General features: G+C 37.7%; 1 protein-coding gene across 2 annotated transcripts in view; it reads right to left on the bottom strand.

Annotated features, from left to right (window-relative positions):
* The window catches only part of MYO7B (myosin VIIB), a 70,197-nt gene that overhangs the window by 16,894 nt on the left and 27,189 nt on the right, over nt 1–26,114 (bottom strand). For both annotated transcript variants that reach the window (XM_015890415.3, XM_025175375.2), the window contains exons 18-35: nt 25,764–25,862; nt 24,648–24,742; nt 23,298–23,382; nt 22,996–23,211; nt 19,285–19,458; nt 17,117–17,332; nt 14,376–14,537; nt 13,209–13,289; nt 12,677–12,804; nt 11,555–11,681; nt 10,268–10,387; nt 9,047–9,220; nt 6,671–6,898; nt 6,287–6,454; nt 4,909–5,026; nt 4,699–4,825; nt 3,789–3,958; nt 467–648 (exon numbers count right to left, since the gene is read on the bottom strand). In XM_015890415.3, the coding sequence (XP_015745901.1) occupies nt 467–648; nt 3,789–3,958; nt 4,699–4,825; nt 4,909–5,026; nt 6,287–6,454; nt 6,671–6,898; nt 9,047–9,220; nt 10,268–10,387; nt 11,555–11,681; nt 12,677–12,804; nt 13,209–13,289; nt 14,376–14,537; nt 17,117–17,332; nt 19,285–19,458; nt 22,996–23,211; nt 23,298–23,382; nt 24,648–24,742; nt 25,764–25,862 (2,670 nt within the window). The remainder of the gene's footprint in view (nt 1–466; nt 649–3,788; nt 3,959–4,698; nt 4,826–4,908; nt 5,027–6,286; nt 6,455–6,670; nt 6,899–9,046; nt 9,221–10,267; nt 10,388–11,554; nt 11,682–12,676; nt 12,805–13,208; nt 13,290–14,375; nt 14,538–17,116; nt 17,333–19,284; nt 19,459–22,995; nt 23,212–23,297; nt 23,383–24,647; nt 24,743–25,763; nt 25,863–26,114) is intronic.

Here is a 26,114-nt window from a genome sequence, read left to right as displayed (position 1 = left end):
GCCTCAACCAGGCTATCAAAAGGGTTTAGACAGACTCTGACAACATTATCAGGAACAGCACAGCATCTAAACAGTAATGTTGGGATCCTTGTTCTGGTGATTGTGGGCATCAGGATGCCCCAAGATACCACCCATGGTGCCATTAAAAGACCACCCTATGTGACTTTAAAAAAAGATTCTTGTAATTAAAAATGAAATGGAAATTTGGCTTAAGTATTCTTACAAAATAAATCTAGCAGATGGCTGAAGTCCTATGTCTTGTTTGCCACCTGGCTAGAAAAATACATGATCACAGATAAGCTGCGGTGGTGAAGTACATCCTAAGGGTTGGCAAGGAGCCATTTTATAAGAGTGCCCCTCAACCCTTCTTTTTTCCATTTTTAGTTTACTATCTTTATTATTCAGGGGATAGAGTGATAGTCATTGGTCAGAGTTAAGCACTCCATTTGCATTATTTGATCCTTACCAATATTTGACTGGAAGGCTTTGTAACTGTAGGGATGACATAGATGGCCTCTTGTGACACCAGCCCAGAACTATTGGTTCGCTCATTTTCAGCAGGGATCCAGCTTTGATGTTCTCCTAGTCTTTTGTCCTGGGTTAAAATCAACAAGTCCCCCTTCTTGAAGGCCAAAACTGTAGAGTCACCTGGGAAACAAAAACCAAAGCATATTATTTCAGCTATTATACAGTACATCAGAAATAAAGTTTATGGGATGATGTTTCAGATTGAAACATGAGTCCTCTTTCTGACAATGACAAATAGCATTGTCCCTATTTTGTGTAAGTGTAGATATTTCAGGCTATGTCATGCAGTGTTTATAATGCCTCCCCCCGCCCGCAAGAAACACATTAGGAAAATATGTGACAAATCTTGGCTTGTGCGCATGACATAATTCATGTGACTTAATATAATTTCTTTCTAGTTTCTTTTGTATATATTCTTTCTACCTATCATCTTGGGGGAATCTCCTTTACTCTTAAAATTAGTGAATCTAAATACACTTTCACACAATATCACTGTCTCAGTTCAGAATCAGACCTGGACTGTTGATCTCACAATGTCAGTTGTGTCCATGAGCTAAATTGCTTAATTTCTGGCTTAGCTGCAATGTATGAAATCAAAACAAAGCTAGTATTTTCATTCAAAGGACTAAAACTCCACACAGCTTTGTGAGTAGTCTGTTTTCCCTTTGGCAGGAACTCATGTCAAACCCTGCCTCCTTTCTCTCCCCTGAGTGCCCCAAAGACAGTCAGCTATTACATCAGTGTTCTCAGTGTTTTGAGGTCAGTAGAAGAATAAAGGAATTGCATATCAGCTTCAAATTTCTTTTGAGGAACTGGGAAATGGAAAAAGTGGAAAATTATCCAATCTTGTGCAATGCAGACATATGGATTATACTTCCTATTTATCTCCAGCCAATATGGCTTGAGAATGATGGAAGCTGTAGTCTGATATTTTGGTGTCCACAAGCCTTTCAAAGGCTAGTCCAAAACACATAAATAAAAATAAATTATCACATGTTCAGAACCAAAAACTGTATGGCATAATAGGTTTGTGATTGGATTGTTTAATTATTTTTTCCTTAATTAAAATCAGGGGAGGGGACTTGGATCAGGGCTATGGGACTATGGCAGGAGAAATTCTCCAACATGAAGTCTAGTTTCATCTTCCGATCTTTCATCAATAAAAAGTTAGACTTATTTGAATGCTAGCCAAAATGCTAGGCAACTATCCCTTTATGAACCAGGAATGCTGCCACATCCTATGGTTCTTCCAGGTGAAAGCACCAAGGATGTGGTGTTCTTTATGCAATTGCTTGGATTCATTCATAGGGTTTTAGAAGGAGAATCCATTCATGGTTGAAAACTTTCATATTTAATTTCCCCAATGTTTCCTTCCACTTCTTCCATGTTTTTCATTTCCACAAAAAGTCTGCTATGAAGGAAAAGACTGCACAATGCTTTTTTACTAGTATTACTGAGAAAAAACAGCCTTATGACATTTTTCTCTGCAATTGATAGCATACACCAGAAGCAAAAGCCGAATTTCATAAAGATAACAAGTAAGTACTTATGAATTCACAAGAAAGATACTGAAAAGAGCCTAAAGTAGAACTTTAGATATCAATTGACAGGAACTGGGGGAAAGAGCCCAAACCCAATCTCTTCTAGCTAACCTTGTTTCTCCAGAAAAAGGAGTGTTAAAAACAATATATAAACAAAGTATTTCAAAAGATAGATTAGGATAAGGATCCAATACATCTGCAGCTGTTTTTGCATCACATCACTATGCCTGCCCTATATTATTTGGGCCAGTGGAGAATGGCATGAGAATGGATCCACAAATTACTTCACAATACGAATCTTGGGGAGCATCGGAGCATCTTAAATACTGTTAATTGCTGGTGGACTTCCGGTGAGGAAGGCTGAGGTAGCATGTCTCTGAATGAGCAGAGACAACATCACTGCCATGACTGAAGGACCAGTGAGTAGACCAGTCCCATGGAACTTCTCCTGATAAGGAGAGGACAGGAGATTGCCCACTTTTGCTCTGGATGGCTGCCCCTCACAAGGAGACCACAGGATAGCAGTTTCCCATGGGTTTGAGTGCTGGGAGACAAAGAAACCATCACACTCTCAACTGCGGCAGAACCTTTTAGAGGACATTGCGTTCGCTAACGTCACTTTCTAATCACTTTCAGAAATTACCTATTAATGTTATTAGAGATCTTCAAAATGACACGTTTGCAAAGCCACTTGGTGAATTTACCTTAGTTCCAGAATAAAAGAAAAAACATTAAATATAAGCTTAAGAATTTAAAGAATTTGAAATAAATGGCAAAAAGCTAAATAAGACTTTAATCCAAGAAAGTTATAAACAAATTAAGGGACCAGATGAATTTGGATTATTAAGACTTTTGCTATAAGATTTTGAAATATAAATAAACAGTGCCTTCATGGGAACTAAATTGTTTAGTCTACCTTAAGTCATAACAGAAATTCAACACTTTGTGGTTTCAGAAATTGGACAGTAGAGAGAACTAAAGATTCTAGGCATAAAAGGAAAAAGAGAGAGAGAGGGACAAGCTTGCCTTTTGTCTTTGGTCAGCATTGAGACAAAATGACAGAAAATGGTATGAAATTAGAAATACTCCAGGATGTATTTGAAGAATGGGGACAGAAACTAGCAGCTACAGTGTCAGCAATGATGTCTGCCTCTATAGATAGATTATGTCCAAAAGATTTAAAGAAGAAATGACAGATGTCATGACAGATGTGAAAGAGAATAACTTGGAAAATCTACAGGATAAAGAACTGAAACAAACCTCATCTGATACAGAAATATTAGAATATAAAGAAATTGTTGAAATACTGGAAAAGAAAAAAAAATGTGAATTATAAGCCAGAGATGACAGTTAAAGTGGAAATACAAATGACAAGCCAAGAGAATGACTTGGATAATGACTACCTACTGGATTTACAAAAGAGGTTTGCTAAAGCCTTGAAGAAGCTTTTGAGATGGGAAAAAGAAAAAATGAAGAGAGATCAAATCCTACAACAACATCTGAATGAATTAAAGATCAAGATTGCTAGAAGCAAAAGAAAGGAGCACAAAGTTGGTTTATTTGATCAAGGTTAAACTAAGACATGTTTCTATAAATTTCTGGGAACCCTTATGGACTTTTTGCTGACATCAGGACTGAAATGTTGAACTTTTTCCTTTGCATGCTGCAGATTTTTTTCTGATGAACAGCAAAAAAATAAATAAAATAGATCTAAGTTACCTTGCAGCTTATTGTCTTGTATTGCCACCGCATACAATGATCTCTTTTTCAGTCCTTCCAGGAACATGACTATTAATTCTGCAATTGCAACACTGTTGACAGATGTCAAGACAAACTCTTCTGCACGCAGTGTGGTAAGGGTGCAGCTTTGCCCAAATGTCTTGACTGCCCTGTGGTCACAAAATACTTTAATAGAAAATAGTTTGTAGAACAGCAAGAAAACAAAACTCTGGCATCCTTCAGCATCAGGATTACCTTCACCTTCAGGATTAAATCACCTTCAGGATTATAATCACCTTCAGGATTAAAAACTCATCTAAAGATCACTTGTAAATATAGGAATGTTCCAATTGACAACTGGTAGTGCTACCAAAGAAATCGCATTACATAGCGTTTCCTTCTTTATAGATATTTTGTACAGAAAAAAAAATATGGTAAGGAAACACAGGAGGGTTATAAATGGAAACTCAGGAGAGTTATAAATGGAAGTCCAGATCCTATGTAAAATGTTGTGAACAAATCATATGGTTGTATAATCAAAATATTTGCAAGGCTCCTAGAAGCTGAAATATAATTACTTGAGTTAATTCAACTCCTTCATGTCTCTTTACAGAGATGAATTATATTACATCAGATTCCCAACCTGGAGGACACAATATTTTAAGGGATAGGAGTACTATAGAAAAAGTTAAGAGTTAATACTTTCTGAGTAAACAAAACTGCCTAGGACTATTCCTTAGAGAGAGAAAGCTATGCAAATCGAGGAACATGAAAACTCCTCTTTATTCAGTTGTTATGACACAATAACAGAAGAATCAGATATTGGCAATGATATGATAGCAGCTGAACATCATTTGTCCTAAATGTTGACAAAGAGCTCTTTGCAGTCCAGCATGTCCAATAACAGTACCTGTTGGTATGGATGCCAGTAATTTCTGGAAAAGACAAATCTAGAAGTCTTCTTTCAGAGTCATCTAGGAAACATACACCTTTCCAATTAATTGCCACAATGAAATGTTTCTTTGGCAAACTGGGCCCTGCAAACGCAATATAAAGATAAAGTGACAGCCTTTTTCTACATCCACTATACCCACTCCCATACAAAATATGTTGACATTACCTGAAAATTTAGTAACTTCAAAGAATCTAGAAAAGAGCAGAGGCCACTGATCGCGGGCAAAGTCTACCAGCTGCTCCTTTACACATTGAGGAGAAATCTGGTCCTGTGTGTAAGCTGCCTACAACATATAAGCAGTACATTGCACTTCAGTGTGTATGTTCCTTGAATGCAGTACATTGAATGAAGACCCTGAAGTAATCTCAAAGGGGTTCAGACAACTTTCACATCATATATTATTTACATCAGCAAGTTAGAGATAAAAAAGATATTTTATCACAGATTATATTGGAAGTGAATTTAGGCATTCCATTCATACTTGACTTCACAGCAGCACAGATTTTGGCATCAAATGAAGTATTTCCCTAATTAAAGATACATGAAAAAATAAATATGGATGCCACTGAAAGATCTGTACAAACAGTAGTAGTCATGCTTTTTTTTAAAAAAAAGCTTGCCTTAAAAAGTGTACAATGAGGAGATCTTTGTGTCAAATAATGAAAGCAGGGTAAATTACATTAAAGTTCTCTAGAAATGTTCATTAATAATTCCATAAATTAGTGGGGGGGAAAGCTTATCATGAGATGTGAACCCAAGATTTTGACAGTTTCTTGTAAAATATCCCTTAAAAAAGTCAATTGGACCAAATACTGCCCTCCTAACACAAACAGTAAACTGATTTTTTGCTTATCTGCACACACATTTCTAATGCAAATCTACATTGAGAAAACAAATAGAAATCAACCCATCAATTACGAAAAAGGAAAGTATTTAAATATTGGGATTCAGCAAAACTGACAGGAAAACAATAACAAAGTAATATGGGAGTAAGGGTAGTACGCTCCCATGTATAGAGCCACACAAAAGTATACTATCATGTTGCACGTGCAGCAGAAGGAGGAAACACTCAGAGAAGTAGACAAGATCTCATTGGCTAAGCTCATGCTTGGTACGCTACTGGTTATTTAAGAAGATAAAAATTAGAAATGGGAAGGAAAACAGAGGGAAAGAAAACCTGTCACTGAATCAAATAAAAGAAATATATTGGTATATGGGGAGGGGGAAGGAATGCTAAGTAAGATGGGAAGAAAAATACATTTGGTCACACTGCTGAAGTCCTGGCACCATTTGAGACTGCAGAAATCCATCAATTGTTATAAAATGCCCTGAATACTTTATTCTCAAACAAATCCCTATCCTGATCAGTTCTGTTTAATCAGCCACAGAGCAAAAATACTGATACCCTTTTTTTCTCTGCCATATCCTTAATTTGCTGTTCTGGAAGAAACTACTGGAGATAATTGCTGTATATTATAACAAAAGTCAACTGAAATAGAAGCTAATACTAATGTCAAATCCTATATCATTTGGATGTTCATACCTTAGCATGAGCATATGTGATGAGGCTCACCCACTTCTCTTGGGATTTGGATCTTAGTAGCTTTGCTGGGATACATTCCTGGAGAATACTTTGAACCAACTCACTTTGGATGGACTCTCCAAACTTGATATAACAATATTTGGCTCCTACTTCCACCAAGTCCTCTTCCTATAACAATTAACCAGATTAGTTCATCTTTGGGAGGAGTTCTTAATCCAACTTCTATCATCCTCTAGTGCCTCATTAACTAAACCAAACAAATGAGATCTTAATCTATTTCCAGAAGAAATAAGCTAAAATGTATGTACAGCAATGGATTTAGAATGATAAAAGTAACTTTTTCCCCATGTGCTTTGGCCTCATAACCAGAGTATAAAAATCTACCTTTTCACAACAGTATTCTCCAAACCGGATGCCACGTATTATCTGATGATAGATGAGTTCAGTACTGATGGGATCTTCTTTAGAGTTGTGCCAGGGAGTGAAGATTTCTTTTCTGAAGTAGAGACGCCAAGGAGTATACCGCACATGGCCACCCTTCTCTCTTTCCTGTTGTTCACACTGGGAAATGGCATCCATGATATGATCCCCTCCACTCCCTAGTGACCAGACCTAAGCTCCATGTTAAGGACAAAGAGTCTGCTCAGTTAAAGAAGTACAAATAAGCCATGAAAAACCTAATAGAGTAATAATTGAATGAAAATTACACAAAAGTTATGAAGGAGAATTAATAGCATAGTGTATAGTTGTGCATAAATAGGATGGCAAGAGGAAGAAATGGTTATATATTCTTCACGTTATTTGTATGGCAGGGTGAAACAGTCTCTGAGTTGACATGGATTGGGAAGTTAGATTATATTAATATTCCTATGTGTGTCTGGGGAAAGAAAGAAAAAATGCCACCAAGAGTCTGTCAGATTGCAGCAGGTTAAAAAAAAACAATCAAATAAATATATATATTCAGAAGTGATAAAAATTACTGTAAGAATATGAATTTGCTGACACATGTCTCTTTGTAAACTACAACAACATGCATTACATAACTCAATTTCTTTAATTCCAAGAATCTCAACTGAAACTTGATTGCATTTGTTTTAAGGCCCATCTGAGACTTTGCTGACTTAAATTCTGGCTAAAAGGAACATTCTGGGGTGAGTCCTTGGAATAGCTTATACTTTTGGATAGCTACACTTCCTCCTTGAAAAAGCAAATAGATTTGCATTTGTCTTATTGTGGCCTATCCCGCCTAGCTGTATGTTCTGGGGGCCAGATAAAACCTTGGAAGAGCTCAGGCAGAGAATCTTGGACCAAGATATCCAAAAAGATAGGGAAAAAAATCACATTTTCACTATTGCAAGCTTCTGGATGCTCCTTTTCTCACACCTAGATAATTTTATCACATCCTTCATATACCATATAAGGGTATTTATATTAACATGATTTGATGCCCATCTTCAGTGGCTACTACAAGTAGCTATCACAGCATTCCTTATCAGAATCACTTTCGCAAAGTGATGGCACATGTGTTACTAGAATGCCCCCTATACAGTATCACAGTTGGTGCCTTGATCTCATAGAACTTCTTTTCTTTAGTTATCTTTCCACCTATCACATTAAGTGATTATAGATCAGCTGCTGTAAGATCAATGTACTGAAATATCTAAGAAGGTCACAGAATTCTTAGCCATAGCTTCAGGCACCAGTGCATTTACTCTACAACCAGCTGAGTCCAGGTTTTTGCTTTTCCATCCACTTACATTTACATTTGTTGACTGCCCTGTGCCAGGGACTTCCTGCCAATATGTGTACAGAAACACTTTTACAATCTTTTTTTTTTAATTTTCTGCCAAGTTTTATTACCCATGTTGGCTTTTGCTCTGCACTAAACACTGCTAATATCTAATAGAAGAGAATATGTGTAGCTCAGGGTTGAACTGAAGATGTTACCTAGCTGGGTAACGAAACATTTGCAAGAAAGCAACCAAGCTCAGAGAACCCCAAGGACTCCACTGCTTCTGTCTGTCTGTCTGTCTGTCTGTCTGTCTGTCTATCTATCTATCTATCTATCTATCTATCTATCTATCCACCTACCTACCTACCTACCTACCTACCTACCTACCTACTCTCCTTTAACTATACGGTTTTATTGATTTCTTTACTCTTTTGGTCTACGGCCATCTATTAAAAAAGTAATTCCAAGAAACATTAACAACCTGAACATTGAAAGGGGACTTATTGAGCTAACTGGGGTTTTTTTGTCCACTCAGATTGAGTGTGCAAGGAATGAACTATTTATGTAGACTGACTAAAATGAACAAATGGTCAGCATGCAGTGACATATATGAGAAAAAATATACAGCTCCTTAGATCATATGGGCTATTTTGTTCTCACACATTTATGTTCAGATGATCAGGTTAAACACAAGCATAGATGGGAAAGATCCTCTGGTTGAACCTATTAAAAAAGCAAAATACTAATTCTGATTGTGTGAATTGCCTTCAGCTATAAAATACCCCTTTGTTGCTAATTATGTGAGAAGATGGTAAGTCACAGATGAAATCTGGAAGAGGTGGGAATTGCATTTTTACATGTAGAGCTTTGGCCTGGCAGCAAAAGAAAAGACAAAAACACCTAGCAGAGCCCTTTATGTAGTCATTTCCCCACCCTGGGATAGAAAAGTAACAGATTAGAAACTGAAATTATAAAAATGTGTATTTTCAGGGCATTTAGATTGGTATGACACATAACATTCATTTTACCTTGTCATACAAAGCAATGTAGAGAGAGAAGCCAAATGTGTCCTTCAGCTTCATTTGATCAGCTACCAGCTGACAGATCTCCTTTGCAGTGGAGGCTGAATCTGCAAGCACTTTGGTACTGTTGCCATTCATCATGATTACACTGAGTGTAATTGGCTTCTTACTCTTGGTTGCCTGAAAAACAAAGTTAAAGAAGTACTAAAAACAAAGGACTTTTCTCCACATGCTCCAAATTACAACTACAATAGGAAACAGAAGACTGAATCTCAATTTTTACAACACAGTGTATATAGTTGATCTACATCTGGTTAGATAAGACTTTGAGAAACTGTTAGAACAGAAGAGATTAATCAGTAACATCCAACTTTTTTTCATGCCTTTTAGTGCCTTTATGCTGAAAAGTACTTTTTTCTATAATTAAGTGGAAATGGTATTATCCAGAGATGCTCTTTCTCATCATCAAGTTCTTCTTATGATGTTTACTCAAAATGTTACATCCACTAAAGTCCTTTCCAATGTTAATCCTTTTCTGTTTGATAGTCCTGCCCCTTCAATTATTTCCTGTTCTCTTAAGAGATTAGTAAAATCTTTTCTCTCTTGAATAGCTGATGTTCCTCCACCGCCATTTTGTATTCCTTTTGAAGGAGATAATTACAAGCTTTTTCTCTACTTACCCCTTCTATAGCAAAATATTATTTCAATTTTTGAAAAAAAAAACAGAAAGAGTAATTCAACCATTACAGTTTGTTATTTTCTTTCACAGGAAATAAACCTTCATTACTGCAATTTAAAGAAGTTTCTGAAAAAAATACAGATTTTTGCTTGCCTACTTTGAATGGCTAGTGCAGCAAATGTGTCCCAAATGAAGGCTTTTAAAAGAAAGGGGGAATGTGGAATTCACAAGAAACACTGGCTGAATGGCATCAGCTGGATTTCTCATAAGCAGTGAGTGAAAAGACCTGATGTGGAACCCGTTCTGTAGGTGACTTCAGGTATGGAAGCAACTCAGGATATCAGAAAAAGGATGCAAAAGAATTGCCCATTTTGGTGGGGATGATAACTATAATCCAACATAGCTGGAGGACATCAGACTGGAAAAGATTAAGTTAGATCATTAGGGGGTTACCTACCCTCTGTCCTATCATGACATAATTTTTTAGTATAAGAAAAGAGGAGAGAAAAAAGGAAAATAGGATAAAATGTAATATGTGCAATAATTACCTGCAGCTCTAGCCAGCTAGGTGGTTCAGACCGTGTTCCATTCATATATGTTCGCCTCAACCTTTCAGAACAATATGGTGCATACAATAATGGTCCACCCCGGATGAAATTTAGTAGATACTAGTATGAAGTAAAATAAATTATTTGAAAACATATGTTAGGATCTTCTATATCAGGTACGTAGAACATATGAAAATGTCAGTTCCACATTCCTTTTTGGGCTTTGAATATTGTGTCTCCAAGATCATGATATTCTCTGAATACTCTTTAACAGCAGGCTTGACAAAGTGGAAAGTGAAATCATTCTTTAGGTTTGGTTTTGTTTTTTAATCTGCGCTCAGTCGTTACCAACTCTGCAGTGACTCCTTGGACGAGTCTTTGCAGTTTTCAAGGCAAGGTGTTTCGGAAGTGGTTTGCCAGAGCCTCCTTCCTAGAGCAGAGCCCAGCTGGTGAGCGCAGGAGGCGGGGTTTCCGTTGCTTCGCACCCTTTTCAGGCGCGCACGGTTTTTCGCGCTTACTGGCAACTGCTCCCAACTCCTTTTTGCAAGGCGCCGCCAGCATTTTTCCTCCCACTGGAGTGAGAGTACCCATTTATCTCAGCTCACCCTGTTTAACGCGAAGGCTGGACTCGAACCGCTGAAGCGTCGACCATTTCTGGCCGGCAACTTTCAGCGTCATTAAGCCGCTGCGCCACCGCGTCCCCTATTCTTTAGGTTGCAAACATGAAAATATTTGACCTGCTTCTGAAAACTGCAGATGTCAACCTTCAGTGTAAGACAGAAAGAAGCTCCACAATGGTATCAAAGTCCAAATGTTGCCAATAAGGCTTTTTTAGGGTAGCACTATGTCAAGACAGGAATTGGGAGTGAAGAGGAAGAAGGTCAAGATATACAATAAAAAGGGGGACTCCAGAAATAATAGGGAATAGCTGCCACTCAATTTTGCATTAGGGAACTATGGGCTAAAGCAGGGTTCAGCAACCTAAGACTCATGGGCCAGATGTGACCCATCATCTGAAATCATCCGGCTCAGGCTCCTAAAAAGAAATATATTAACCCGGCTGAACGAGAGGGGAGAGGTACTTGCTGCCTCCTCAGGCAGCCATTTTGGCTATGGCTTCACCAGCTGTCTCAGTGTAAGTGGTACAAGTACCCCAGAAATAGTGGCTGCAGTATGGCCTCTGGCCCCTACACTGAAGAAGTTTGCCAACCCCTGGGCTAAAGCTTTCTTCTAAGCTTTCTTCTCAGCTACTAACTCACTAGAAGCAAATGACTGCAGAATCAGTACCTTCACAAACTTGTCTGAAGGGCAGAAAGAACCAAGGCAGAGTGACAGCAGGATCCAACCTCTATGATAACTAGTTTTGTTGTTATTTTCAGTGAGTTGCTTGCAGATCTGGCAATAAATCTCATCCCTGTTACAGAAAACAAATAAGCAGGCATTTTGTTATGTTTCAAGTTCATTATCTCAGAGGCTGACAAACTTTTCTGGCCAGAGATCACATTTAATTATATTTTTTGCTCTCTGATAGCCACAACAGGGATGAAGAGCCAAAAGGTTTGCCTTCCCTCCTTTTGGGAATGTGGGGTTTAGATGACATTCCTATTTTGCATAATTTTGAAGGAAAAAAAATTGAAAACCCAAATACTTTCTCAACAAACATGAATAGAAAAATGTACAATTGAAGAGTCAGAGGAGGAAATGTCTGAGGAAAGATGGATGATGTGATGGAAATGCCCCTCATTCTCTGTTGCTTGCCATGCATTTTGGTTTTCAGAGTTATGTGTGTCCTGCACATCAGTTTTACCTGTAACAATGTTCATTTCAACTATCCTGCAGCGAAAATAAATCAAGCCATTGAATCCTCTAGGTGAGTTGTAAAATCCCACGCTTGTTATGAAATTGACTGCACAAAAAATGGGGGATCTCAGGTGAAATTTAAGAGACTTAAAACCTCACACATATCCTTGTCCACTTGAACTATTTTAAACTATTTTAAGACTTCTGTTTAAAAATGCAACTAATACAAAAATAACAGTATAATATACATTTAGATTTAAAAATCTTGAAATTCAGCTCACAAACAGTGAAAACACTTTTGCTTGAAGCGCCTTGCAAAGAAAATAAAAAATTATGCAACCCATCAGAAGTATGTTTCAGCATATTAGTGCCAGACTTATAAGGGACGAGCAACATAACCACCAACCAAATCATTAGTGATATCTGGAGCACCATCCAATAAAACTAAATAGCTTTCTATATAGCCTTGTTCCACAAAATATACACATATACAGTTTCAGTAACTGAAAGAAAACTGAGTTTTATTCACAGCCATTTCAGATGCACATCTGAATCTGGATTTCTGCATTTATAATTCAGAATAAAGGTCTTATTTAATAAATTTAATACCTGATGGCAGGACGCAGGATAGCATTTCCAATAATAAAGTGCACTTTTTCAAGGTTAGACATAGGCCTCTCATACCCAGAGCTTTCCTCCTGAACCATGTCTTCCCCATTCATCAGCCGGCTTTTCAACTAAAATAAGCAGAAAACCCTCTTTCGTTAAGTATCATTTTAAAAGGCACACAATCCATACTAGAATGGAAAACTAGCCCAGCCCCTCCAACCTGGTGTATTCTAGATGTTTGGACCACACTCACTTCCTAATCTCAAAGCAGAGTGAGAAGGGTCCTATTAGAGGCAAGAGATATGTTCCATCCCATGTTACTTTGGGCATGAGACATCTATCTGTTTACCTGCAGTCTACTTTGAAGGGATTATTCATTTTACACATGAGATACACAGAGGAGGGGGAAACATGTGCACGTCTCTTCTGTCCTCTGAGAAGATTTCTGCCTTGCAATAAGCCACACAAAGGATATTTTCACTAGGAGGCTGTAATGCCTACTGGGTGGCGAGAAGGAAAATATGCAGCCTACCTTATCAGTCACTTTGGACTCGCGCTTCAGTTTCACAGAAGAAATTACTTTGGAGAACTTTTTGTCTTTCTTGCTGTCTACCTAAGTTATACAATTTAAAGCATTAGCTTGGTTCCCAAAAGACAGCAGACTCATAAGCACTGAATGATACAAAGAAAGCCTTTTTTAAAGACTCAAACACTGTTTTTTGATTATTATTTGTAGCAAATAATTTCAGAAAGTGACCTTTCGCTCCTGTTTGTGGTGTCAATCAATAATCAATTACCCATCAAGATGTTTTTGTTTATGTTATTATTTTTTTTATATTTTAACTTTATGCTGCTATTTTAAGCCACTTGGAGACTTCAGAAATGGAATGGCATAAAAGCTGCAACAAGTAATTGATTGAACAATGGCTATTACTTAATTAATGGCTATCTTGATTCCATAGTATGACAAATGCAAAGGTTATATTCTTCATTAGATATTTAGTCATACAGACAGTTATGTTAGGAAAATGTACATGTTCAAACTCATTACTGCTATACTAGGGTACAGTGGAGGCTTTAGAAAATTAACTAATATAGCTAAGGAAATTTTACGAGTCAGAAACATTCCAAACTGGGTGAAAACAGTTTTTAGAAGGCTGGATTTAATTTAAATTGTGGCAGCAAGTCATTCTAATCTTATTTTATTATATGCAGCAGAACTAAGCAGTTTCCTAGTCTTTTACAGGATATATAAAAAACATTGATCTGAGTATGCTTCCACTTTATTAAGAAGTTGTTCTCTTAAGGATAGCAAGATGAGAATCATGCTGAGTCTTTTCCAGTGTTTTTGTAGATATCCTAGACTAACTTCCTGGCAGGGTTATAAATCATACACTCCATCATGCAAATGGAATGTAGTGCTTTCTTTTCACAGAGCCCTAATAAACTATGACCCAATTTTCTTGCTAAACCAAAACAGCTTACAATTAACAATACCACAATTACAGACAGCTACCCTGTCCCCAGTAACTCTACTGATTCAAATCGGCAAGGTCTAGCTGAAATAAATTAACGTTTAAGCCCCAAAGATGGAGCAAACAAGAGTTAGTGGTAAATCAGCATGGAGCAAGGCATAATTGGGAGTTCTAATCTTTCTATTTTAATAAGCTAATAGCAATGAAAAATATATTCTCCTTACTATATCTGGATGGTAACTGCTTACAGGCTGTGGCTGGCTCTTCTTGCCAAAGCTCTCATAAATCTGAGTCACCTTGGAACTTCTCTTGCTGTTGATATTCTGCACTCTTTCTGGTAAATCACCCATGAACTGCAAAATGACGGTCCATACAGCTAGAGATGCCTAGTGAGAAGAGTAGAGATGTTCTTGCAATTGTGATGCATTTAATTAACATATACATATTAGCTGACTGGACATTAATTAACATCCTTGGTTTTTGCACATCAGCCCTTGAATGTACTTACTTCCTGTTGAAAGTTATGAGAATCAGTGCACCTCTATGTTTACTGTACAAAGCTATAATAATAAAAATGATTGTGGCAATAGTAACAGTGGCAACTGTTACTATTTGAATACTCGGTAGCTGATATTGCCATTTTGTCCAATCAAATCAATTTTATTATAATTTGAATACTTGTTTTATTCTGAGGCCTAACATTTAAGAAAGAGAAAAATGTGTGTTGTTCACATTAAATACAATTCTGTACCTAATGTGTACTTTCTTTTTTTAGATTTTTTATCCCGTCGTTATTATTTTTAAACACAAGGTGGTGAACATACTAATGCTCCTTCCTCCTCCTGTTTTCCCCACAACTACCCTGTGAGGTGAGTTGGGCTGAGAGAGACTGACTGGCCCAAAGTCACCCAGTCAGCTTTCATGCCTAAGTTGGGACTAGAACTGACAGTCTCCTGACTGTGAATTTGTGAATTTGGACTGTGAATTTGGGAAGTAAATTCATGTTGAATACAGTTAAATATTGATGATTGCATCTGTATGAATTTTGCCATGAGAAAATGGGCACAAATGACAATATTATAATAAGATGTCTGGACTGTGCAAATTGGAGAAGGCTAATCTAAATTGCACCTATTGTCTTACTGCATATTTGCCTTTTATCTTGATTTTAGGTCTTTATCATGTTTTATGATGTCAGTTGCCAGGGTCATTTTTTAATTAGTAAAAATACAATAAACAAACAAATCATATATCACAGCATATGCCATTTTTAATGAATACTCCTTTCTGTTTGCAAGAGAGATGGTGAAATGATGCCATAGTATTTCTACATGCTTATGTTCAACATAGTTAATGTTTTCAAAATTGGCTGACTGAACAAAAAGATTTAACACTTCACTGATGCAACAAATAGATTGCTGTTCTAACTAGATAGTTGAGTAAAAAATGAACAATACTTTAAAGCCTTCAAGGACTGAATAGAGTGCTGTTAGTATTTTAGTTCTCTGGACAGTTGACATACTATGCAGAAGATTTACATTATAGCAGAGTTTTCTAACAGGGTCTAAGTCTTCACTTTTCTACACAGATTTGTCTTTAAAAAGTGCTTAAAAAGAACAGCTACTGAAAAATTCAGCACCCAAACCACAGAATACTCATCTTGAAACAGCTACAAAGGCTGCGTATTTGTTTCTGAGCCAAGTTCAATATGATGGCTCTTGCCTGTGACACTCTAAAAACATTGAGGACAAACTGTGTTCCTCATCTAAGGCCATTTTGTGTCTTTCAGCTATTAGACAAAATGAGAATGTGGGGATTCGAGGCAGACTATTTTGTACATGGTCATTGTGTTAGTTGTGTAGAACTCCTTGCCATGGTAGGCTAGGTTGGTTTCTTTGTTTCTGACCTTTATATTGCTGGTAACTTGTTCACTGAGCTTGGAATGATAAATGTTCCCTGTTTTATAAATAAAGGATTAATTAAAATTGAGGTTGAACTCGGTTAAATTTTTAAATTTGTTGCTATTGATGTTCACCAACTTAGAGGACTGTGAAAGACCAATTTATAGGAGATAAGGCCATGGCCATCAATTGCTATGATAACATCTACTAATAAAAATCTAGATTAATATTATCTCTAGTATTAGGAGCAGAAGGTCTCTCAAAAGTTATTAGGGGGAGCAGGAACAGAGAGAGAGACAATAGGAAAGGTACTACTGAGTTCATCTCCTGCTTCAGAGGATAGGCATCTTGGCTGGCTACTGTGGGAACAGAATCTTGGACCACATGGGTTTTTGGTCTGATCTCTGAGGTTCTTACATTTTCCTGTCTATTTTATTTTTCATTTTTCTATTTATTACTTCAATTATGTAATTCTAAGCAGCTTACAATACCACAGTACAGCAATATCTTTTTTTTTTTTTTTTTTTTTTAGCCTTTGAGTCAGGGTTAACTCCTGGTGACTGCCTGGACTCGTCCCTGCAGTTTTCTTGGCAAGATTTTCAGAAGTGGTTTGTCATTTCTTTCTTCCTAGGGCTTCCTGAGAGAGCGCGACTGACCCAAAGTCACCCAACTGGGTTACCTAAAGTGAGACTAGAACTCACAGTCTCCTGGTCTCTAACCTGGTGCCTTAAAATATACATAGAATATACAATATGCATATGCAATAAAAATAACATAACAAAATACAATTTGCATCCAGATCATTGCATCAACATCCATAGTGTAATATTCATTATGCAGCACCCTTCTCTCAATTACCAGGAAAAACATAGTCCAATTCAGAACAACGTGCTCTTCAGTCCCTGAAGGCTCTGTGGTAAACAGTGTTTTAATGGCCTACTTGATTATCAGGGAAAGAAAAGAAGCTGTTCCAAACTTATTCCAAAGGCAACTTATTAAACATTGCTTCAAGGAACTGGGAGTTTTGATTTAAAAAATACATTAAACAAAAGTACATAAATTACCAAAATATCATCCTTTTCATCGTGATAGAGCAAGGGGTGGCGCAGTGGACGTCTAATGTGTGTATATGTGGAAGATCCCTGGAAGTAAGTTGCTGCAAATTTGGGGAAGGTGTATTGTGCCAAATCATCTGCCTCCTCATCCAGCTCCACAGTCATAGGGATCATATCCAGGTCCACCTCATCCAGCTTGTGTATCTGTGTTTTTTTCTCCAGGTCCTACAGGGTACAGAAGTAGAAAGACAGCTTGGTTTTATTTCCCTAGCTTTGTTAACCTCGGTTCTCTGCCTTGATACAACAAGGTATTGAAGCTGTAGGCAGAAATCAAATCAAATCTTTATTACAGTCAAACACCAGCATAACATAACATTTGTTACTTTGTATTAGTTTTTATTGTTGTAACTGTAATCTTTAATAAAATTGCTATCAAAAACAGAGATTGCATCAATCTGAGATGACCATTCCCTACCCCGTGCTAATGATGCTATGCATCTTGCATGGAATCGAGTTCTGTGAAGGCAATTTTGCACATCAGTGGGAACTCCCAACTTATCCCATCTCCTGACTTATCCCCTATCCATCCTCTACCAACTCTGGCATCTTGCCATTCTTCCCAGCCACTTCTTCCATATAGTAGCCATTTGGTCAAACACAGTGATGGGAAAACAAAGGGTAAAGCAGCATACTGATTGCTGCTGGTTTTTGCACTTCCCTCTGGCTAGCTAGAAGACATTCTAGCTCTTTGGGAGGACAAAATGAAGCAGTGTGGACACTAGTGCAGTGGTACAAAACTGCTGATGAGAATTTGAGGGCTGAGGTCAGTGGTTGGGTGGAAATGCCTACTAATAATATTGGTTTCAAACATCATGATAAAAGTGTATAATGATCTTAGGTCTAAATCCTAAGTCACCAGTATAACACTAGTGCCCAGACATGTCCAGTGCCATGCTGTCTTACCAGATTAGATTTTATTTTTGCTAGATTCTTTTCATAATACATATATTTTAAAAGGGAAGTTAACCATGCTGCAAAGCACCAATCTCAAGGACACCCCCTTCTATCACAATAATTCTACATTATATTTCTGTCTTCTAGGAAATTAGCTATCCTACCCAATTTTGTGTCATCTGCAAACCTGATGAGCGTTCCTCCTCCTCTTCATCCAAATCATTAATTTAAAAAATGGACAACTAGAGGACCAGTATAGAACCTCATTGTTCTGACTGTTAGGAATGAACTGAACTTTGCTGCTGATTATATTTTATGTTTTTAATGTTTTTTAATAATGGTTTTTAACATGCTTTTGTATGTATGTTGTTTTCATTCATAGTTTATTGTTTTTCATGCTTTTTTAAAACTGTTGTGAGCTTCCCAGAGTCACATCTGTGAGATGGGCTGTTATATAAATTGAATCAATAACTACAATTCTTAGAAAAGAAAATGCTGTTGTTTAGAAATGTGCCTACATCCCAAGAAAAAAGGAGAAAGGTAAACTGAGTTGGCAAAGAAAATCCTAGGAAGCTAGAGCAACCTCAGAGATTTGGCTTCTGATAAATGGGGGCTCTCTGATTGGTCGACTCCATCATGACTCCCATTTTATTTATATATTCATAAAAAATAAAAATGATGAATAGCTGAAGTCCACTGCTCAGCTTGGAAGGTGCTCACTGCCCAGAAAAAGGATAACTATAAGTTGAGGTGGTAGATAAAGGAAGTAGTGTGGAGTAACTTCATCAGTTTGCTTTCTGGTAAATAATTATTCTATTTTGGTCACAATCAGCATGGCAGTCATTTTGTGTTTCATTATATATTTTGAAAATTTCAAGTGTGCTCATTAGTTCCCAAAAGTAACTTCATCTGTTATTTTTCCTCTGTGGATGTTAGCCTTGCAATGTATTCCAGACAAGAAGCACAACCAGGAATACTAGCTCTATCTTTATTGCAAGGTTACATTAACAGAATCTTCCAAGTCTCAAAGTACCCCTCCCGTCCCTCACTTTTACCCTCCTAAAAACTAGGGAGGGTCCTTTCTGAGATGCTGCTCTTTCGAACTCAAATTTCATTTATCAGACCGTTGTCTAGCCTGCCACTCTTCCTCCTGCCTCCCAAGGTCATTCCCACATCCCATTATAGTGGATGACCAGTTCAATTATTTCTCCATGTCTTCTTACCTCAAACCCCAAGGGAGCTTGTCCTTCTTGCCCCCCAATGAAGGAAGGCAAGAAACCAAATACTCTGTCCACCATTTCCTGGTCACTGATGACGTCATACAGCATTTCATGTTTGTTTTCTTCAGAGTTTAATTTCTTAGCATAATCTTCTGATTCTGGAGTTGCCAAATGTACCTGTAAATAAATGATAGGAATCCATTAAGCTAGACCTAGGGATTGAGTTAGGACTTTATATGTACAAATTGCTCTTTATAACTACTCCTGCGTCATTAGAGCAAACAAGGTAACAAAATTAGTTACTATCCAATGATTGTCCACAGGAAACTTTAATAATAGATTTATTCCTGCCAGTTTTCTAACTGAAATGATAATAGCAAAGCTACAGTACCTTTTATTTTGGCCCAGTGAAATGTTTCATCTAGTTAAACGGAAGAAATCCCTTCCAAGAGATTTAGACAGTGAAAGTGTTAAAGGAAAATCTGAACTGTTAATATAAGTAAATGGCAGAGGCATCTGAAGCCTGCAAAAATCAAACACTAAGGAGCTAAGATTTTGTCCTTCTCTTGTCTTTCATGGAGGAATGGGAGCATCTCTCCCAGGGCTGTCTCAAAACCAAGGTAAGCAGTGTCCTGATCTGGAAGCTGGGTTGGAGATCTAAGAAAAGGCTAGCAATCTAGGAAATAGTGAAGGTAGATATCAGTTAGGATTTGGGTCTGATTGCATCTGAGTGTGGTGCCTTATTTATTTATTTATTTATTTATTTATTTATTTAGTGGACTTGTCCCTGCCCATCTCCCCACAATGGGGGACTCTGGGTGGCTTATACCTTCTTCTCTCTCCCCTCTCTGTCTCTGTGTTTCTGATTGAAGGAGCAGCAGCTGGGATAATCCTTTTAGAAGTCAATATTATCTTTTCCCCCCCTTTCCTTTTGCTCTTTCAACTTTTTAGTTTCTTAACACATAATAAAGACTCGATTTCTTATTGACTCTGTGACTCCATTCTGAAAAGGTTTTAATCTCAGTTCATGTATCTTCCTGCTGCTTGACCTACTCCCAAGTAATTCAGGGCCAGAGAGAATTTCTCTGTGGAATAGTAGCTGGTGGCAGCATATACTTGAATGGGCTCTCCTTAGGATCATGGGATGTTGTATGGTTTGCCAGGGAAGAGGCCTTAGGGGTTCCCACTTGGGAGCCAGAGAGCACACACACCACATCCTAGGCATGTACCCTCAGCCCTTTAGACTGCCCACTTGAGAGCCAAATATTGAGTTCACCTTTTTCAAGGAATTGTCTAAGAAGAAAACTTTACATATTTTATCTTCTATCAACCCAAAAATTGAGATTGTCCAGCAACTTAGCAATTGCCTGTTCCACCTCTAAGCTGCTAGTCAATAAGCAATAAGTATTTAAAAAATAGTCTGAATTGCTATTCATTTATAATTTAAATTTATAAAGGCTGTCCCACTCAGCACAGACTCTGGGCAGCATACAACCAAAACAAGTATAATGCCCAAAAAAGGAGGAAAAATACATAACATTGAACATAACAAGGGGAACATGCAACAGCCAAGAGAAGCTACACAATAGGCATGACATCCGTCTATCCCAGAGCTCAGGAAACAGCCAAGTTTTTAAAGATTGCCTAAAAGCTTGTAGGGTCGGGGCTCCCTGAACCTCTGGGGGAATGTGATTCCAAAGGCAGGTGCTGTGACAGTTTTGATGAGATAGCGTGGTTTTTGAGGATGTATGCATGTATGCTGACAATATGCTGAAGTGGATTATTGTTCTCTAATTGCAAAAAAAGTAGTCTATTCAAATATTAGTCACAAGGGCTATAATCATAAAGACAGGTTCTATGGAATGAGTTTCACTTAATGCAATGAGGTACTTCTGAATAAATTTGCATAGGATTCCACTATAAAATACAGATTGAAAAGCAGTCTTACACCTGGTGTATTTATTTAATCATAAAGTTAAATGTTGTGGGAAATTTTCAAATATTTCTGAAGTTTCTGTTCTTTTTAAAACTGTTTGCTCTTTAGAACTCACATGTAATTTTTTTTCTCATCTAGCTCTGGATTTTCAAGGTAGGAGGAGGTGGTTGTTCTTGGCCCCCAAAGTTTTGGCAATAAAAGCAGCATGCTAAAATAAGCTTTCTCAGATCAGGCAGTGCTATAGCTTTTTGTCCAGCCATTTCTGACCAAAGAATTCTCAGGACCTACAGGACTATAACCTACAAATGAAATGAGCCCCACTCACACAAGTAGAAAATAAATGGAACAGGTCCAGATGGATAGAATTAGACTGAATTCCTAATGCTTCTGTTTACATAGAAAAAATCTCATAGTGTTTCCACACCATCACTAAACATACATTCAGCTGTATTTCTGCCCATTCCTCCTTAATGGATTTTGAAAGAAATATGATGGAAAAGAGGTAGGAAAGAATGGCACATTTAGAAATGGTGCATGAGACATCTGAACCCCATGAGATTTTAGTAGAAGACATGGCAAAATGTGGGCTGGTCTGCGCTACCATTAGATGGATACAGAGCTGGTTCAACAATTATATGTACCCATGTCAATGGTATATCAAGGCCAGAATCAAGTGTTGAGTGGCACACTGCAGGGCTCCATTCTAGCCATTCAATATTTATAAAAGACTTGGATATGACGTTAGAAGACCTGACTGTCAAATCTGAAGACTGCACAAAAATGGGGGTGGGATGGGCGGTGGAACAGCTAACATATTAGAAGACAGTATCAAAATTCAGAAGTATCTTGACAAACTGGAAGAATGGACAAAAAACAGCAAGATGAATTTCAACAAGGACAAATGTAACATCCTACAGTTGGACAGGAAAAATCAATGGTATGATTAGAGGGTTAGGCCATCTAAGAAACAGGATCTAATCTCTAGGTGGTTCACAAAGTGGGCATGAGCCACACAGAGCGATGCAGCTAAAGAAAGCACAATTCTAGGCTGTATCAACAGGAGTTTAGCATTAAGACAAGTTCCTCTATATTCTGCATTAGGCAGACCACATTTAGAATTTTGTATCTCATTCTGGACATCGCAAAATGGAGCGTGACCAGAGAAGAGCAAACAAGATAATAAAAGGCCTTAAAGAAAAACTTATGAGGAACAATTGGTGGTGTTAAATATGTTTAGCTTGGGAACAAAAGATTGCAGGGAAATGTAATAGTTATCTTCAAGTATCTGAAGGATTGTCATAGATAAGATGGGGCAAAAATTTTCAGAGTTGTTCTAGAAGACAGGACAAGAAGCAATGGGTTTTAACTGGAGGGGAATAGATTTTGGTTGGACATCAGGACAAAATACTAAGCTGTTCACCAAAAAAACGACTGCCTCAGGAGAGGGTGAACTTACTTTCTCTGGAGATATTTAAATAGAGGTCAAATTGCCATCTGTCAGGAATGTATAATAGTGGGTTGCTGCATTGAAAATTATCTTGGATAATTTTGATACCGTTATTTTTAAGCATTTATTTAACACAGAAAATAGGCTGGCTATAATAATTTTTAGCCATTCTCTTCTCATGACTTAGTCATGATTTCCCAGACTATCCACCTTAATTATAGTATATAGCTATTTTATTCTATCATCTTATCAAAATCAGTCCTCTGAGGAATTTCTATGGACAAGACCTGGGTTCTGTGATAACTATTTCCATGCCTCCAATCATGTCTACCTTCTTTATTCGGTGCAAACTCTTGCGAACAAACATTCCTCTGGCATAAGCCTGTATCACACACACAGCTTTCAGCTGTTCAGCAATTTTCTGGCGCATCAGGTAACCTCGACACAATGCTTGAAACTTAATCATGTTGGCACGGGCTTCTTTGTACTTCTTCACAAGCTGTTTGCTACGGAAAAGGGCTTGCAGGCGTTCAAACCCCAACATGATCTATATGGGAGAAAGAAGATCGGTCATAACTGTGGGTGCAAAACTTCTTCTGTTACTGGACCTCAAGGCTAAAGGCAAGTTCTTACCATCCTGAAATTTTTCCGAGCACAGTAACCTCTCCAGGCTGTCTGTATAATTACAGCACCATGTCTCTGCTTCAGAAACTGTTTCCTTTACACAGAAAGAACAACAAACACAACTAAGTTATTCCACAAAGAAAGAGGATGTTAAAGGAGTGTCCAGTAGTACACTCAATGAAATAGGTATTGGAGGAAGAACTGACTTACCCCAAAAAGGGGTAAGGGTACCCCATCAGGAAAGCACTCTAATTGTATCAAGACCAAATGCTTTTTTTTTATGAAAATAATGGCATGTGAACTCTCTCTTCTATGATGTGTACAGGAATGATCTTAAATAGACTTGACCAACTCCAAGTCGTTTTTCCTTTAACATTATTGCTTTAATGCTCAACGTACTGTGAAATTAGAGGGGAAAAAGTACATGTGCCTAGATGGGTTAAAGTGACTCAGCATGCTCCTAGAGGGAATTAGGTATCTGCTGTTGGCTCCGTTATTGTCGGCAAGAGGCCCGTATGACTGGTTTCAAGGGAGTGAGTATTCCTCCCTGGAAGGCATTCCATTCACCATCATTTCCTATTTCTTTTCCAACTGTTGTCTTATATTCCACACTTACGGAGCATCCTTAGTCCTCTCTGGACTATTTCTTTGTTTCCCCTGTACATTTTTTTAAAAAATCATCTTTATTCTTCCATTCCTTCTTAGCCAAACAAGGTAGACTAAAACCTAGACCCACACATTGATTTATTGGGTTATGGGCATGGGTATCCACAGGAAAGGTTCCAAAAAGTCAAGATGGCATCCATAACCATGCAACAAAGCCCCACCCTTTTTACACATGGTGTGATGCACATAAAAATGAGTGGGACTTCAACTGCATGACTGTGGCTGTCATCTTGACTTTTTGGACACCCCCTCCCCCCCCAGACACCACTGGTTTTCTTCTTTCTTTCCCTTCATCCTTCCCATTCTGAAACGGAAGGACAGTGTTTTGCCAGGTTGCACAGCAACCTCCTAGGCCACAAACCACCATCCCTTCTCTCCCTCCTGCCCTTTTTTGCTCTTTGAGAACCGTTTTACATTCTAGGCAGGGGTCTTCAAGCTTTTTCAGGCTGCAGAACTTGTTGGTTTAAAAAAAATTCCAGAACCCTTGATCAAAAGGCAAAGCTCTAGTGATAGAAAACTGGCTTCATTCAAAGTGATTTTTTTTTTTTTTTTGCTTTTAGTCTGCACAGAACTCCATCAAGTTCTCGAGGAACTCAAAGGTTCCACAGAACACAGTTTGAAAACCCTGATCTAAACTATGCACACTGAGATTGTTAATAATCCATATTCGTCGCTACCATTAAACACATTTACCTGTCTTTGAATCCCCTCAGCACCTTCTGAATTAGAATGGCTTTTTCTCTGAGTGCATTCTCTCGCTGTACCTCCAGGACTGTATCATGATAATCCTATTAAAGATTTGGGAACAAATAAATTTTTGAGCACAGGCTGTAGCAAAACAGCTTAAATGATTCTGCATACAGAAGAGTAGCCGGATTTAATTGTCTTAACAGTTCAATCTACTACTAAACCGGTGTGATCAACGGTGTGTTGGTAAATGTTTAAGAATTGCCATGCCAGGCATAGTGGCTCACGTTTGCCATCAACCAAGCTCACAAAATTCCAGAAAATTTAACAATCGGCTTTCGCGAGCCAGTACGCGTCATTTCCAGCACACCACTGGGTTTGATCACATAGAAAGAATGAATCAGGATGAAATGGCAAAACAAATATTTGAAGGAAGAATAAATGTGGAGAAAAGAAAAGGGTTGGGATGTGGAAAGGGTTGTGGAAAGGAAATGTGGAAAGGGTTGAGGAGATTCTCAAAAAGAGGGGATCTATTTCTTACTCCCCTTCTGTGCTCCACAAACCACTGCTTACCCAGAAGGGAACAAAGTAATGAGCATATATATACATCAGAATGTTTCACCATTCAAGTGTTCGGATGGTTTTTTTGTTTGTTCAAAAATACATATTATTCGTAATGAGCAATTTATCTTACATTTAAGAAAAAAATTAAAAGGTATGGGGTAAAAGTATGTCTAAATTAGTTCTCTAACTACTATGATTTCCATGTTCTATTTTGGACATCTAGGGAGCATTTAGTTGACCAGAGACAGAATATTTATTTTATGTATTCAGTTATACCCTGCATTTTTTGTTCTAGCTCCACCTATTCCCATTTCTCCCTTGGATACTCTCACTTTTGAGTTTGGCCCTTGGTTTATCACACAAAACTGAATGGTGCTCCTGGGCCTATATTTACCCTGAATTAAATTCTCTGTATTCATTGAGTAAAAATGTCAGTCTACCTGCAACGGGACATACCTAGATATAAACCCCACTGATTGGATTTGCTTCTTAGGAAACAGACATAGGTCTGCACAGTTAGACATGAAAAGCATCTGCATGTGTAACTGTGTAACTTACTTTCAGAAAAACTTTGGTTTTGCCAACTTTCCATTCATCATCTTTTCCCATTACGCTCTTACAGATGCAAATGCAACATTGGCGAACATCATATTTCAGCTGGATTGGAAAACAATGATCACATTTAATTTAGGCTAAAAATACAAAGGCTACATGAGAAATACAACTGGCTTTTCAAACTTTGGCCATATTTAGATAGTGCTTTTTAATATTTTTTTTCTCTCTATTTTCAAGTAATATCCCATACAGTAACATGAGAAATGAGATATCACCGTGTACCATTAAAACATAAAATAAATTACTAGTTACATGTAACACCTGCCCAAATTTGGTAGAACTGTGGTTCCTTCC

This window comes from Python bivittatus, unplaced genomic scaffold, assembly GCF_059951505.1.
Source record: "Python bivittatus isolate LINGU-HERP-01145 unplaced genomic scaffold, Pbiv_v1 ctg000980_np1212, whole genome shotgun sequence".
Lineage (NCBI taxonomy): Eukaryota > Metazoa > Chordata > Lepidosauria > Squamata > Pythonidae > Python > Python bivittatus.
This window is presented reverse-complemented; position numbering and strand designations above follow the sequence as displayed.